General features: G+C 46.7%; 3 protein-coding genes across 3 annotated transcripts; 1 reads left to right on the top strand and 2 right to left on the bottom strand.

The window, feature by feature from the left end:
* Window positions 1-3,499: 3,499 nt before the first annotated feature.
* EV420DRAFT_551088 (uncharacterized protein) lies at window positions 3,500-4,414 on the bottom strand. The gene is made up of 4 exons (XM_060482538.1): window positions 4,137-4,414; window positions 3,915-4,080; window positions 3,731-3,856; window positions 3,500-3,679 (listed from the first exon to the last, which is right to left on the bottom strand). Exons 1-3 carry the CDS (start codon window positions 4,260-4,262, stop codon window positions 3,732-3,734), a joined length of 417 nt encoding a protein of 138 aa, XP_060329095.1. The 5' UTR covers window positions 4,263-4,414; the 3' UTR covers window positions 3,500-3,679; window position 3,731.
* Window positions 4,415-11,323: 6,909 nt separating this feature from the next.
* Window positions 11,324-11,824, top strand: EV420DRAFT_1216133 (peptidase C14, caspase domain-containing protein; the record flags this gene model as incomplete). Its single annotated transcript, XM_060466409.1, has 1 exon — window positions 11,324-11,824. A coding segment is annotated over one exon (501 nt), but the record flags the coding sequence as incomplete, so codon positions are not given.
* Window positions 11,825-15,988: 4,164 nt separating this feature from the next.
* Window positions 15,989-17,010, bottom strand: EV420DRAFT_1481052 (uncharacterized protein; the record flags this gene model as incomplete). The annotated part of the gene is made up of 5 exons (XM_060469734.1): window positions 15,989-16,196; window positions 16,272-16,341; window positions 16,429-16,542; window positions 16,667-16,748; window positions 16,794-17,010. Coding segments are annotated over 5 exons (691 nt in total), but the record flags the coding sequence as incomplete, so codon positions are not given.
* Between the last annotated feature and the right edge of the window lie 59 nt (window positions 17,011-17,069).

Here is a 17,069-nt window from a genome sequence, read left to right as displayed (position 1 = left end):
TTTTTTGATATCCGAGAAGGGTATGGGAACGACTCACGGCCACTTCATTACTTGACCATTTTAAAGAGGAGCGGAGGAAATTTTCCTAAAAAATCCGCGTGCCCCGTACGGGAGGAATAGAGTTCGACGCCTGTATCATTCCAACGTTCGATCACATTATCGATCTTAATATGAGAGTCGTCGCAAGGAAACGCCCCGGCATGGTTATGCATTCTCCATTCCAAATTCCGGTGGATCTCAATTGGCATAAGAAATCATGCGTTGTCAAACGCATGAACGGAGACTTTAGCTTGGGCGAGAAAATACGATAGAGCCTTAGTTTCCGGTTTTACTGAAATATGAAAGGGCGGTGTGCTGTGACGTTTCCTTCGCAAAGGTTTGCCTTTACACAACGGTAGCACAACAACCGGATGCTCGATTTGACCAGGGGTACATATCTGTTGGAGGGCCGCAAAAGGTATCCCTGCCTAACCCGCTACAAAGCTCGCTAAACTGTCCGTGCCCGGCCTCCAAGCTAAAATCGCTTAGCTGTCTCCGTCCGACAAAGAGAGGTCACTCCCAGGTTCAGGGAGGAGTCGAGATCCGCTTGAGGGATGGGCCAGTTCTTCCGTGGATGTTTACCGGATTAATGTACGCGTCACGAAACCGTGCGCTTGTTATCACTTCTCTTGGTCCGCGCGCGCGGTTCGCCTTGGATGATGCCCCAGTCACCATTGTGCAGAGATAGCTGCTGTCTGCTGTCGTGATGCGCTTCATCGAGAAGGCAGGAGATCTGGGACCTGTGGCATATCAAGTCCGAGCCGCGAGGAAGGATGTTATAACGTGTTGATTTGGAGCTTTAAGTCGATCTCAGTGAGGGATAAAGTCGATTTACAGCCGGTCACACGACGGTCGGTGAAAAGGTTTTTTTTTTTTTTTTTTTTTTTTTTCATTTGCAAATGCTATCTCGTTAGACGTAGTAAGAGGACGGGATAATAAGAACTGACTGTAAGTATCAACGTAAAAGAAATACCTCAGCATCGAACAGAAGACAAACGTATCTGGGCATTGCCACCATTTAACTTTCTCGAAGCTGTGCAAAGAAGATAACAGCATACAAGAGGCGATCAAAATTGGGCTCTTAAAACTACGCTGCGAGCGTTCCTCCAGAGCTGTGTAGTATACTTGTGTATACTTGTTCTCTTGAATGAAGAACAACCACATCGTACGGGAGGATGGTAGTCCGACGCCTGTATCATTCTAACATTCGATCCCATTATCAATCTTGATGAGAGTTGCCCCAAGGAAATGGCCTCTTCTGGTTATGCACTTTCCGCTCGTAATTCCGATGCCAAGCGCTGAAATAAGGACTTTGGCTTCGGAAAGAAAGGACGGATAGAGCCTTAGTTTCCGGATTGACTGAAAATGGAAGGGCGGTATGCTGTGACGCTTTCTTCGCAAAGGTGTGCCTTTATACGACGGTACTAACGACCGGACGCTCGCTTTAACCAGGAAATAGGTGTTTCGGGAGTAATAGTCGCCTAAGGTATCTCTGCGTGACCTTCTGCAAGGCTCGCTAAACTGTCCGTGCCAAGCCTCCAAGGCAAAATCGCCTAGCTTTCTTCGTTCGGCAAAGAGAGGTCACTCCTAGGCTCAGGGAGAAGTCGAGTCCACTTTCAGGACGGGTTCAACCATCCATGGCCTTGCTGTAGGTACCGTGATGCCGTGACCCCACTCGTGCTTGTGATCGCATCCTTGGTCCGTGCGCGTGGTTCGCCTTGGATAAGGCCCCAGTCACCATTGTGCGGAGATGGTCGCGAAAATCGTGATACACTTTCATCGAGAAGGTAGGAGAGGCAAGGCTTTCCAGGGTGTACGATGTTCCAAGTCGGAGTTGCGAGGGAAGATGTTATAACGTGCTGGTTTTGGAGCTTTGAGTCGACCTCAGTGAGAGATAAAGTCGGTTTACAGCCAGTCGCGTACCTCGTCAGACGCAACAAGAAGACGAGATAGCAAAACCGACCGCAAGTTCCGAACATCCCAGCATGTGTGCAACCGAACAGTTAACTGAATTTTAGCGTATCTGCGCATTACCACCATTAACCTTCTCGGAAGCTGTGCAAAGGTGACGACGAACGAAGTTGAGCGCGAGAGTCCTTCCAGAACTGCGTAGATGCCTGTGAATACGGTGTTCACTTGAATATGAGGTATGGGAACGAACCTTCATTGCAATCAGATTCATTCTGAACAGCTCTGAGCCGTAGGATCCAAGGTAAGTGCATGATGCCCTGTCGCAATTGAAACAAAGCGGACAGGAGGTGGAATCACATCTGTAAAGGTCGGAGACGAGCTTATGAAGCGGGATCCAGAGCATTAGAAGTAGCATGCGTCGCAAAAACAGTATCGAGTATCTATAGGAGATACATCAGATCAGAAAGAGGAGCGGATCAGGACGTAAGTACGAACGATGTGCTTGGCGAGCTCGACTGCTCCCTCTTCAGATCATATTCCCAGGCATCGACAGCAAAATACCTTTCTTTCGCGAGTGTCACCACCAAGGAACCGACGTATCCTTCTTGCTCGATATGGGTCTTTTCTTCCACTTGTCGGTGCCTCACTGCTCCCGACCCACACGATCTTCATCCTCCTATTTCCCGCAGTCCTCGTCACGGTTCTTTGGAGGATTGATGTAGACGGCCGCGGATGGTTTGGTATCCGTGCCTTTGGGTATATTGTTCCCGGCGGTTACTGTCGTCGTCGACTGTCCTGCTCTCCATGCATTGACCTCTACCCCCTAGCACGACCCTCCGTTGGTCACCATCCTCCTCCTCGTCTTCATGTTTCCAAATTGTCGCATTTCGGTCGTGCTGCAGACAAAGATCGACGATCTTTGATCCTTAGGCAGATTCGAAGTGACGAAATCCCGTGCGTAACATTGGTTGATGCCGATAGATTTGTGGTGTAGCGACAGTGCATCGCCGAGTACGCAAGTCGAGTTGGTGATAAGGCACGAAGAGAGATTAGCCCAGGATTGGCAGAAACTGTGCGAACGTGTGACCCGAGGAGGAGATGAAGGAGGGTAGCTACTAATCCTGACTCGGATGGCCGATCTTCAGTGGATGCAGAAGTAGTCCGGAGAATAGAGCATATACCCAGGTGCGTTCGCGTCCTCGGTCTCCTCCCTTTGTGCCTCGTTTGCACTAGTCCGAACCCATAGTCGTTGTCCCACCAATTAGTGATGTTGGAAGAGTTAGGGATCGATAGACTTTTAGGTGTAGGGCCACGACCAAGCTGATGATTCGTGTTGGTCACTGTGCGACGTGACAACATCAAGCACATGCGCAATGGACGAGATGGGATGCGAAGAATGTCTTGTGCGGGGAGGAGAGCGAATTAGAAGCTGCTGGTCACAGTTGCATTGAACAGTATAGCGAGCATGGATCGATCATTGATGGTATTGGGTAGGACACGGGAAAGAGAAATCGTGGTTCTTGACTGCTCCTGTTTCACATCTATATAAAGAGTCGCGAGTTGGATACAAAGTCGAGACGAAAACTAAACAATACGCGCGATCGATAGCTCAGTCTGACGGTAGATCCCGAAAACCCCTTTGACGCGTGCCGCGTAACGTTTGGTGAACCCAGAACATCTTCAACTTGCCGTTGATGTCGAAGATGAATGCGAACCACGATCATGGCTGCTAGTCGGAGTCTGTGAGCAAGAGTAACGGAATAATCATAAAATGACGCACATCAAGGCCTCTGCCGGAACGCCCGACTTTTACTCAGACAGCCAGTCATCTCTCCGTACAACCAATACTTCCAACCCTTAGCTTCAGCCTCCCAGCAGATGTCATAGCCAGCATCGCGATCAAGAGCTGTAGACGTTCAATAGGTCAAGTAATGTCCGTCAAGCGTTGAAATAGATAGACGCACCTGTTGAAGAGATATCAAGCACAGATCGCACGCAGTCGTCGTAATTCCAAGGCGAATTCGCAAGTCTTGGCATCCTAGACAAATACGAAATATGACCAGGCCGCCTTCCAATGAGAATTCCCCAGGTCCTGAACGTCCTGGTAAAGCATTTGAAAAGATATATGTCCTGACCAACGAGGCATTAGCAAGAAGGTGGATTTTCACAATGAATTGAAGACGCACTCGCACACGACGATGATAGTGCAGTAGCTCATAGCACCGGATGGCGGATGTGAGGAAGAAAAAGAACATGACTCCAGTTGGCCAGACCCAGTGTGGTATGCGGTGGTGCTGGGGAAAGACAGTCATCGTCGCCGCAGGGACTGGTTCCGGCAAGTCGGTAACACGAGGAGATCAGTGGAGATGCGTTGATGATGTGGACTGATGAGGCCTAGGTTTCGACGCGTCTTCACGGTCAAGGTCGGTACCCGGTTGAAGAGGCCGTGGGCAACCCATCCCTCCTCCACTGGTCACCGGTCAAATTTCAAAGGTCGCTTCGTTGTATCCAGGCTACGACGTTCTTTCGTGCTCAGGGGGATCCCTGTCTGTCGGTAAGAGACTCGGCATGTGGCTGGCATACTAGTGCATGGCGTCTCCTTTTCTTGAAGCGTGCGATGTGGTCGTCGAGCGTAGTTCGGGATGAATGGCGCATGCGCTATGACTTTACATGCTCCCACACTTGCACCAGTTCCTCGCACTTGATCCAACGGTCATATTGTACAGGTTTATGGGCCGGGACACAACTGGGCAGGGAAGCACCGGCAGCCCTGGGATATTCGATGTCGACGCGAAGAGGTGAGCACTTTTGAGTGCGCTGACTGATGCGGACTAAACATTATTAGATGAATATCACGGTGAGGAACTGTAAGCCTTACCGAAAATTGTACACTCCCAGGCATGCTCCCGAGTCAAACCATCAACGAAACACCCAGAGAACTTTCGCTTCTCGCTGCAGACAAGGTGATTGAGTACGAAGAGCGCTTGACATCGTAAACGGACGTACTGACAGCCAGAGCTCCCTATACCGACACCGAAGAAGGGAGTAGCAGCGATTTCATTTGAAGGGGGTCGGAATGGACTGGAACTAACAGGTATTCATCTGTGCATTCCAACGCGGTAGGAGGGCCGAAGGTGATTTGGTAGCCGTGCTTGTGGGTACATTGTTCCCGGCGATTACTGTCGTCGTCGTCGTTGTCATCGACTGTCCTACCCTCCATGGATCAGCGCAGCGCTCAGCCCCGCTACCTCCTAACACGGCCTTCCATTGGTTACTATCTCCTCCCCGTCTTCAAGTTTCCACATCGTCGTATCAGATCGACGTTAACAACGTTGATCTTTGATCCTTAGGCAGAATCAAAGTTACGGTATCCCGTGCAGTGTGACATCGATTAGCGCCGATGGATTTGTGGTGGTGCGACGCCGAGGACGAAATCGCGTGACGGTAAGTGGTAGACAAGTTATCGTTCGGCGTTGTAACCTTGACATTAGCATGAAGAGACCCCGGAAGGGGTAACGACTATTTTGCACGGATTGGCAGATACTATGGGCGTGTGACCCTAGTCTAGGAGTTGAGCGAGGGGGGGATGAGCGGTACTTGAAAATCGTGATGGCCGGTTTCCGGCATTGTGGGCGCGTGCGTCCAAACTTGGAATTCACTCTCACCACGACACCGCGTCGTCTCTCCATTACTCTACGCGCTCGCGTTGCTCTTTTAGACTTACGCTTACGACTTGTGACTATATTATGGACCCACAACCCGTAGATGACGTGTCCATGCATAGATTATCACCCGTAGTTGACCATGAATATTAGGAACATCAGGACCTCTTTGGCAGCACTGAACGTCGTCCGGATGTGTCTCGCGACGATGTTTGCCATCGTTGAGTTGAATCGCATGCTTGAGCTGGAATTCTCGAAGTGAAGGGACATGACACTTCTCCTTAAGAACTTGCTCGAGCCATTCAGAGGAATTAACAGGAGGGTTGTTGTGGGTATTAGGGAGAGTGGTAGGTATATAATGAGCATCAGAGGGCATGGATAACAAAGTAATGTGAAATGAGGGAGAATTAAGTGCTTTAAGTCATTCAGAAAAGAAAGAGAGGAGATAGTCGCAGTCTATTTTGGGATGCTGTCATGACGCACGTGCGCAATGCCGGTTCGGCAATCACATATTTTCAAGTAGCCCCCCCTCCCCCTCCGCCCCTCGATCAAATTGCAGACTCTACATCCATTGAACGACTTATCTTCATACGGATCGTTGAGTCTGGTTTACGACTAGTGTGACCCGTGACGAGGTTTACTCGCCGCGTGGGCTCCAGGCCTACCGGTCCGAACTACGCCTGGACTTTGACCTACTCAACACAAACATCACTACCAAGGCAAGAGCGACCAAACTCTCTGTCCTTCTCGTATCTACGTCGACGCGCCGGAAAGGATGAGTCCTAGCATCAAGGACTGATAACCCATTAGTACTTAGTATGGGCAAAGCCTAGGATCACATCAGCATACAACGCGTGTTACGATCCCTGTCTTCCTGCTAAGTGCGTTGTGTGTCCTGCCGCATCTTGGTCTAACTGCAAGTTTCTCATGCTTCCATTACAAGATAATCATTCAACTTACTTACAGGGATGGTTTGGGTCGCGACGTCCATTCCTACCGCCTTGCCAAAAAATTACTAGTACTATTGGCGTGCCGGAAGGAAGAGGAATCGCATGTCGCTTCTTCACTATCGACTCCGATGTCGGAGGAAGGGCAGACCAGCTGTTTTCGCTGATTGAATAGCCTGTGCATACTCCTTCATTCTTCTTTTCCTATAGTGTTGGCCTGGCCAGATCTAGACTTCCTAGCACCAGAATTAGCGAGGACGAGGCATATTGCAACTCTCTGGACGTTCTCATGGATCAGACGATCATCTAGATCGCCCTACGCCTCCTGGTGGTAGTGGGGTGCATGCGGCTTCTACTGCAGGATGATCTCACCACGTTGGCGCTCTCTTCGCTACGTTTGGAGCCGTAACAAGAAGTACTTCGACACGCAACCTTACGAAGGCTCGCTACCAAAAAGCAGCCACGCTCAGATACGAGGGTGCTTTCCATATACTGTAATCCGCTCATCGAATCAGCGCCACTCATAGATCCCGAGCTTCAGGAAATACATCCTTTGACGGAGTATCGCACACAGAAGTTTGGGATGAACTCTCCAGAAGACATCCTCGGGCAGTGCCGGTGATGGTGCAAAGGAATCTATCACTTCTGTCTCAAAGACGCGTCGAATCCTCACCAGTTGCCGTCTGCTCCATGTGAATCACTCACCCGGACCCGAGGCGTCCACCATCGACCCTCGTGCTCATTCTCGTTGTCGTAGGCCCATACCACATCGACGCATGTCGTTTTTGGGCCGCTCTCATCGGCATAGACGCATACGAGTCTATGCAATCCTTTCTAGGGCTGTGTACCAGACACATTCTCAACAAAGACACTCCTGATTGATCTTTCCCTATGTCACGGCTATTTCGTTTCGCATACTATTACTACTAACTAGGACTTCTGCCACAATACACAACAGCACACTGATCTCGAGGAAGAATCCATTCTGACGCGTCTAAGCCTCCTCACCCTAGAACCTCCCACAAGATAGCACAATATCTCGGCGCTCAAAATTCCTCCCGTGAACACCTTCCCGTGCCAACGTCGTCGACCTGCTTCCCAGTCTTATTATATAACAACCTTGATGCCACACAAGTTTGACGTGAGGTACGAACGGCTCAAACTCTGTGTCTGGCCAAGTAAAACGTAGCGAACAGAGATCTCTTATCCCAATGATTTCGTCACTTTGCCCCAGTTGCTTGGCTCAGCAAAGTGCGCCAAACTTGCGCTATTCCGTGCAAGAGTATTTTCACTTCGTTCTCTCTCGTTCTCTTCGTCTCAGTAGCTCCGTTACCCCTTCGCTCTCGTTTGACCCGCCCACCTACTCCCTTATTTATTTGTTTGGGTAGCACCTGGTCGGACGCTGCAGCTACGTCCTTTCAGCTGCTCAGATTTCAGGTTTCCCCGAACAACTGAGTTCTCGGCTTCCACTGTTGCGAGTTTGAGCTTTCGACATCTCTTCATCCCTGTATTCACCCTGGGACTGGTTTCATTGCCAGTCTCCTCCCTGCTCAACTCCGAGTTCTCTCCCCCCAAACCCAAGAAATCAAGGATTTCTTGTCTCGTACCTCAAGTTACATCCCGAAATCATCTATACTATACTCGCTACATCACTACTCTAATCTCACTTCCGCAGCTTCACTTGGTCTCTGCCGCAAAGAGAGAACACACACCTCTGCTCCCAGGTTCAACACCGTGATCGGCCGTATCCATCAGAATGGAGAAGAAACACGATAGTCGCGAGTCTTATTCGTACCATTCTTTGATTCGAAAGATTGGACGTAACCCCTGCGTTGCATCAGGCTTCGGATGTATAATGGAATCCAGAACTGTCTTGCTTCAATCCTTCCAATTCTCTCCCGACAATATCGCTTTGAATTTTGCACCTGTTAAGCCCGCTAAAGCACAGATGTAATAGCTGTTAAAAATGGTTTTTAACGGCTATAACAACTACAAGGGAGAGGGATATCTACGGTACTTGAATAATTATTGAATAAAGTTGTCCTGCGTGCTCGTAATTATCAAGTCCTCTGGCACGTTTTATCAGCAGGTACGCATGACATAACTGAGCATGCGGACATCATTCCCCCCGAGCATGCGCTCACCGAATTACCTCCGTCATCAGCCGCCCATCAAATTTGCTGTGCCGAGCCTTCTGTTCATCACCCCGCACGATGAGCTCAACCATATAGTGTATATACCTCAAATTTCACCCCAAAATAATAGAAAAATGCGCAATATATAGATTAATTTTGTCCATTATGTTTTTTGACCTAAATAACATCAAGTGGCCTCATGAGATAGGGAAAACTATCAGAAATACGTGGTAAAAAGAGTAATAGGGGGATAGAGGAGACATACCTGGTATTTTACATTTCTAGTGGTTGGGGCGGGTACTCCTGTTAAATAACAGATGATATACATTGTATAATCATGTGTACAAAACTCCATGGCTATCCGAAATTTATTGAAGGAGATATGAGCAGATCATTCTGCAAAACAGGAGGAGCACATCCCCAATTTCGATGTTCCAGTCATCCTATGGTCCTGGGATTATCAGAATCGATTCCTTGACCCAAAAAACACTAGGAACACCTATCATAACCTTCCTAGCCAGGTTCGCGAGCCATTCAAAATCAATTCAATCTTCGGTCGATCAGTGCCTAGGTAGGCTGCTTCTGGGCATTCTTGGTCAACCATTGATCCCATTTCCTAACATGGGTTTATCTTCTTGTACCACTGGCAACCTGTCCCATGGCACTGTAGTCATTCACTGAGACCTGGGAATTACCTGAGGGGAGGTGCATAACCCGGATGGTGCTGTTTCCTTGCGACTCAGTTCGATCATGATGGAAGTGCAACGAGCAACATAGACCCATATGACCTACCAGAGTTCGACAATCAAAAACACTTATACACCCATCTTCCCTTGCACCAACCCACCCAGAGAAAAGAATATGACATTCCTCAGAGAGAAATTAAGTCCGATCAACGCTCGTCTGTCCTCCCTACTCAATTTTCTCCGCATCATTCTCTAAAATCTCACATTGATGGTGCATTATGCTGTTAATAGGGAGACAATTGCGACAAGTAAGTTTATCTTTGATATTTAAGTAGCTGTTCCTTAAATTTCTATTCTCTTGCAAGATTCTCCAGGTTGAACACCTACATGATGCAGCTGTTTGTGCATAAGGAATTGTTTCTCGTGCTCGTTTATTTTACATGCTTCAAGCATGTTGTCTGATGACTTTGGGACATATTTTTAGTTTGTAGAGGAGGATAAAGTATCTAACTGTCATATGTGATCCTATCTTCATTATACCATTGACTAATGTAATAATTTCCCCTCCGCTAATGTCGCAACTTGCAAATCCAAATTTGACCACTTAGGCTCCTTGATCGCCATCTGTAATACATCGAGCCCTAGGTACGTCTATTAATGTTCGGTCTGCTTTAGCTTCGACTTGGACTGAACATTTTAGAAAATTATTTTTGAACAATCCTGCTACTACAGGATACTTAGCAATCCATGGCAAGATACATAAGAATGGCTTCGTAATATATCTGGGACCTGACGCTTTGTTTGCGTTAGGAAAAAAATCGAGTATTTTATACACGGAATCTTGTATATTACTGTCAAAGTTTGGCACGGAATGATCTAACAAATTGTATCTGAGAAACTCAGGTGAGTCAGACCTTTTGAAAAAGTAAACTATGAGGATGTTAACACACTTAACGAAGTCTTTTTTCCTATGTAACTTTCCCACCATACCCCCCCTTCCTTAATGTAAGAGACCTAACTGCCATACATGATATGACTAATTTGCATGATTGGCTCACAAAATTAGCTGGCCACCTGGTTGTTTCTGGGCCCCTTTCTCACTTCAACTGGAATACACCGCATCTAATAATCTCATCTTGCTTCTGAATTCATTATAGATTCAGGGAAATGAAGAGTCCAAACAAGTGCTAGGAAGGGACGTGCGCCATATAGGTACCGGAAACGAGAAGTTGAAACTTGAAAGAGATAAGGCTTGTACAACAACCGCACAAGACCTTGCAGCAGATTCATTATGCACCATCAATGTCTCCCTCCAGAATACTCCGCTGCCTGTCATGGACGAAAAGCCCTTCATCCTGAATACGATGCATTCAATCCGGACTGTATGTAGTCTTTTTGTCTACTGTTTGTTTCTTGTGATTGAATTTTCTAAACATGCCAGATTCTGGGCTGTTGGTCATTCCATACATCCTCCCCACGAGAAGTCACCAGGCCGAAAGATGACGTACCTCTGGTATGGGTTTGTTCTGTGTATGCTATGTCCTTCTCATCAAATCTGCAACGTAGGCACCAACTCTACATGAAATAGGTTCGCAGGAGGCGACAAGGTCGGTTACTGGGATGGCCTCTCCTGAAAGCACAAATTCAGTGCCAGTCTCGCGAGAAGTAGGAAGGCACAGTAAACCACTATGGAGACATCTCCACAACATCTTCCTAGATTTATTCCAAAAGGGAAATGTCTCACAGTCAAATACTGATGATGTAGAGCAGCCTCATAAATGGTTCAGCCTTCGTCAGAAGGACTCTCGCCTAGGTGTTCGCAGTCATCGATGGTCCCTCGTACCACCTATATTGCTTTCCTTGATTCAAGGAGTAAGTGTATATGCCCAGTTACTGACCCCTCAACGTCGTAGATCCCACATCGCGTTGACGCATCTCGATTTTGGGCGGTTCTCATCGGCATTGACGCATATCCATCTAATCTGTTGCATGGTGCTGTATCTGACGCATTATCAATGAGAGGATTTCTTGTCAATGACCTTGGCATCCCAGAACGTTGTATCCAATGTCTCCTTGGCCCCCATGATTCCACCCCAGGCGATCCTTCAGCACCGTCTCGTATGAACATCATAAACATGCTCCACAGTCTCATTTCCAATGAGGAAATTCAGCGAGGTGACAATATCATCATCTACTATGCTGGGCATGGATCATGCTACAACTGTTCAGACCATTTTAGCACAGCGGAATCTAGACATGGCAAGGACCTCTGTTCCATTGAGGCACTGTGCCCCATCGATTGTGACTCCATAGATGCCAATGGGCTTCCAATACCTGACATCAGCGACCGGGAACTCAATGTTCTTTTCAGTCAAATATCTCATGTTAAGGGACATAAAATTACATTCATCGTAGACTGCTGCCACATGCGCAGTTTTGACCGCAGGGCCTCCGGCTCAGGAATACGTACCATCCCTACTACAATTCGCGCTTTGCTGGAGGATATGTTACGTGCTGCAGATGAAAAGCTCAAAGATTTGCCAGGCTATCTCTCTGTTTCATTGGAGGATTGGATGCCATTTATGGGCTCTCATGTAGTCTTGGCAGCATGTAGGGACTACCAATTGGTGAAGGAGGCTGCAGGAAAGGATGGATATGGCGGGGTATTTACCAACACAATCGTTGGTGTTCTAAGGTCCGGTGCCTGGAAGAAGGAAACAACATATATTGGCCTCTCCGAGCTTCTGAATCAGTCTTATTCTCAGACTCCAGTCGTTGCTGGGGACCATAAATATGAGCACCTGTGGTATCAGGTGTAAGGGCCAAGGAGCTCCGAGCTTACCGCTTAACCTTTGAACACTCATGCTTAATACAATCATGATTCGCTATGCGTTTATGCAGGTGTTCCATGCAAGATTCTGAGCCGCCTGTTACCATGCAGAGCGCTCTGTTACACCGGGTTGGTTTGTTGCCTTTGAGACCACTTGGAAATTTTGTATGAATTTTTTTTTCCGGCACTCCTGGAGGTATATTGGTATTGAGTCGATGTATTTCCATCAAATGGAAAGACCTCACCTCCACCCCATGATTGATATTCCATGCCCAGGAAGAGCATAGGAATTATAGTAGGGCAATGGGACTAACAGTGTTCTGAGTCCTGTGTATACAGGTCTCGGTCTTCTTGGTCTTATTGCAGTCAGGCTTCAGTGGCGGTGCATTCTCTTACCTCCGAGGTTTTCCTGGTGATACACTGTCTACGCGTTCACACCTAGATTTTGCGATTTTATAACAATACTGTTGCAGGTCTATCCTATACTAGTCGTATATCAAGGGCTATAGTTGAGACTTTGGACTGATAGTCAAGTTAGCATGCTACTAGTTGAGTCAGGACTTAGGAATGATACCACTAGTGGGTCAGCCCTACCAGCTGACCGGACTAGCACCTCCAAAGCTAGTATGACTTAGTAAAATATGGTCACTAGTAAAGAATACAGCTGCTAGCACCCAAACAAGAAGTAAGAACCCACACAGATCTCGACTATTCAGTCGCTAGTGGACCGGTCTGGGCATGAATGCCTAAGTCAGGATGACTAGTCATGCGAGCACTTCTGAAAGGACTTAGAAATGAACCAGTAAAGGCATAACCCTTAGCCCAGATCCGGCTAGTGTGATACAGATCTCATACGATTGGCACTAGTATAGCTGGGCTGCGCCCCGATCACGATCGAGCAGTTGCTACAGGCATGGTTACCCGACTATTCGTATAGCCGTGTCACTAGTGGAGCACCACTGGGCAAAGGGTGTGGAAACGACCCAATAGCAGAGTCCCTCGACCTGCTATCCGACAGAAAGAACAGGCTAGGCCGACTATTGCATGATTATTCACCATAATTCATGACTAGCCAAGATATCCTTACCAATATTACCCCTAAAGAATCTATTTATATTTATTCTGTACCTGTCTCTGTAGTATATAAGTAGTAGAAGGGGCAGCCTCGCAGGAGGCAAGCCATCCCCACGATTGTGACCTACTAGTCCGTATTCTAGTGCCCCAATTAAAGGCTTTTGTGCTTAACCTCGACGAAGTGTCTACTAGTTGCTTAGTCACCTATAGTATTGAACAAATTGAAGTGTCTTAAAGTTACTATTCCGTCTTGGAGTGACTCAGAGCGTTTCGAAGTTAGTTAAAGTATTTTCTCGGAGTTAAAGTATTTGTTCTTAGGCCAAGAGTGCCACTAGTCGAGCCTAGGGTGCTGCTAGTCAAGTGTAGACCACTTGTGAGACCCAGTATTTGGCCCAGAGTGCCACTAGTTTCGAAGTATCAGAGTTAGACCGAGCGCAGTTGCTCAACCCAAGTCACTATTCATCCAATCGTGTCTTAAAACCCCGCTAGCGCGAGTATTACATCTTGTGTAGCTCACTAGTACCAAATATACATCTTTAAACAACCTTTCCCTGATTTGTTGAAGTCTGCAGAGTGCTTCTATCATACTCGAAACACCCGAACTCAATAATATTGGTGATTAGTGTAGAGTAGTAGAGGGTTTTGGTGTTGTGGTGTTCATATCCATTCACTAGCCTTTTGTCACTCGCCATTACCGAGCACATCACCAGTTCTCATTTCGGCAACTCAGCAAGATCCAGCATTGATCAGTGTTTGGGCACCAATGCTCTTTTGGTTTCTGCCGCCTTTTTCCCAAATTCTTGATTCTTGTATCAGACAATGGTTGTTCATATCAACGTATTTTAATGACAGTAATGACAACCACTTCGACTCTCAGCACCCTGCTTTGCACCTCAAGATTTTGTTACTGCCGGATTCTTTTTCACTTCATCTTTCTCACTGTTTGTCTTTCTCGTTCAGATTCTTATTGTGCATCGTTTGCTCTCTTTCCTGTTATCCTGTTAGTATGTCCACATCATCTTTTTGACAGACAGATGCCTAGTCTGCGAATGCTGTATCTTGATAGTTTTTCTGCATGGCCAGCACATTATTTTTGTGGCCTTACACATGTTTCCTTCTGTCACAAATCCACCGACGTTTCGCAGTGCCCTTCCACTTTGGAGTTCCTTGACTTCTTAGAAGGGTGACTGTTGCTGGAGGACTTGATCCTTTTTGATGCTGGTCCCATGTGCAGGGGAAATGATGATGACTGAGAGCTTCGCAAGGATCACATAGGACATCTTGATGGTCTTCGCGCCTTTCAATGGGCTCGCTTCAAATTGATTTGTACCTCATATCACGTGATTGATTTCACATCTGATGTTGTCTTCTCACACTGCAATTTATCTCTGGGGCATACAGATAAAACCTGTGATATATCCAACCTTGTATCAGCCTTTGCAGTCAGCATTACAAGGGTTACAGAATGGCAGCTTTCCTTCTCGAAGACCGATAGTAGGAGCTCAGAGTATATCATCGCCCTTGTTGATGGGCTGCTGTATACCTCTGGGATCATGTATGGCCTTTAGCTCAACTGTATAGCTGTTCTCGACTGACACAGGGATGTCTGGATATTATGTATCGACATATCATGATGGGAGCATCCGAGTTGGTATGTGAATTCTTGGATAATTTTCTTATATTCGAGTGCTCAAGGGTCAGCTAGATGTTTTGGCATGCTGCTACATGAAGTTTATATCATACAGAGTAAAATATCCATCGATACTAATTTCTAATAGATGCTCGAGAGTCGAAACGTCATTCTGAATTAATGCTTTAATGCTTTCCTAGCATCGTCATCGCGCCACGTACCCCAGTCGATAGGATGCATTATGACAACTTATGAGTGGACTGCAGTGGCAAACAATGGAAGGATATAGAGAAAGCGTCGAGTCACTCTGGACGGTCACATAGAATTGCAAGTGTGTATGGACATTGGAGATTGGCGATCGCCAGTGGAATGAATGCTTCATTCTATAAAGGCAAACTAGTATGAGTGGTAGTGTTGGCGATGAGGTATCCTGGGAATATCGAGTTCTTCAAAGATTTGAAGGGAATGAAGATGTCATTTTGTTGACCAGTCAAATCATTATACTGAATGCGTTTTTACAGCGTCCATCAACACAAGTAAAGCATAACAGAAGATTCATATACAATAACAATGTGGTAGATTAGGAAAAAGGAACTAGTCTTACTTCACCCACTGGATGGACACAGATCTGAAATCCACTCATAATGCCAAGTGACCAAGATGTGACCATCATCAAGACTTATAAGTTTCTCGAATGCAGATAGGAGGCTGAGACGGTCAAGACCATTAGTCCCATAACCAGGGTAGAGGTGGCCGACAGTGGCGTCTACAAACTTTCCTTTATCTGTGAGCGTTCTATTATTCTGATAAATGAACAATGGCAATGGACCTACAGTAAATCCAAACTCGCCTCCCACAACTCATGCCTTTGTCCCGATCTGATGAATGATGATACAGATGGCTCTCATCTTTCTGCTGTCTTTTTTTGGCCTCTGAATGTAATTTGCCTAACGTGCATCCAATGATTCAGAGGCGCCATAAGGGTGCACCCCTCCTGTCAATTTTCATCTATAATTGTGATTATTCTCATTTATTCCAAGATCAGTGGAAAATCCACTCCAACCTTTCCTACAGTCAACATGTCATTTGCAATAGCATTTCCCTCCATTCACACAGGACTCGGATATGCCACGCCTCGCGATGGCCCATCACTTCATCCGAGCCTTCAGCAAAGACCGTTTCTTGCACGGCTACTACTGGTAGCTTTTCTTTACTGAGTGACAGTGTGTGGATTGGATACCGCATGTTCTGCCATAGGAAGTATATCGATCGGTCAGTCAGCCTGAGACAAAAAAGGTCGAGTGTATGTACCTAAAAAAATCCAGAGGATGTACTGCCATGCACAGTCAACACCTACAATGCCAACTCGCTGCGGGAGCTTGAGAAGATGGTTGGATATGCTTTTATGCTGGAAATCATTCTGAGTCCTATGTATAAGTATAGGATACTCAGTTATTATGCTGTCCTGAACAAATCATGTGAAAATCTATTTTCGTTAACAGCCATTGCCAAACCTGCAGCTGCGCTCTGCATGGGAACTTTTCTATTTGTGTTCCGTTTGATAATCTCTTCCACTTTTGCTCGATCCTGTTTATGATCCTGCTCCCAATTCTCCCTATCCAGTGCCACTGATCTATTGTTGTTCTGGTCATTTTCATTCTAACTGATGATCTCTCCAGCCAACCATTTTCTATGCCAGATGTGCTGACATGGCAAGATTATCTGACCAAGGTCTGTATTAGGGCTTCGCACCATCACCGTATAGTATGGTTATATGGGTGCCATCATATGAGTACCATACCCATTCCATTGAAGAGGCTCTGTGTGTGCCAAGCTAGAAATGCACTAGTGTATATAACACTAACACACCCACACTCACACTCTCACACACACAAACCCTCAGTAGTTCAGGGGTGATGTGCAATACAAGCACACAATAGCAGTAGTATTGAAAGAATCCTTGCACATTACAATATAATATAGCGTGCTTAGCAATATAATAATCTTCTAAATCCAAATGCTTTTGGAACAGGAGGTGAGCGACAGAATCGCTCGGCCTCAAGGCAAAAGTATTATTTTGCAAGCCCCCAAATGTTCTACAAGAATGTATAACCCTCAAAATACATCACGCACAACACAAAGTGTCCGCAACGTT

This window comes from Desarmillaria tabescens, assembly GCF_030435595.1.
Source record: "Desarmillaria tabescens strain CCBAS 213 chromosome Unknown EV420scaffold_24, whole genome shotgun sequence".
Classification (NCBI taxonomy): domain Eukaryota; kingdom Fungi; phylum Basidiomycota; class Agaricomycetes; order Agaricales; family Physalacriaceae; genus Desarmillaria; species Desarmillaria tabescens.
This window is presented reverse-complemented; position numbering and strand designations above follow the sequence as displayed.

Coding starts and splice junctions, on each gene's coding strand:
- EV420DRAFT_551088 (XM_060482538.1), bottom strand. CDS start 4,262: ATGACTGTCTTTCCCCAGCACCACCGCATACCACACTGGGTCTGGCCA. Junction 4,081..4,136: donor ACTATCATCGTCGTGTGCGA/GTGCGTCTTCAA, acceptor CTCGTTGGTCAG/GACATATATCTTTTCAAATG. Junction 3,857..3,914: donor GCTTGATATCTCTTCAACAG/GTGCGTCTATCT, acceptor GAACGTCTACAG/CTCTTGATCGCGATGCTGGC.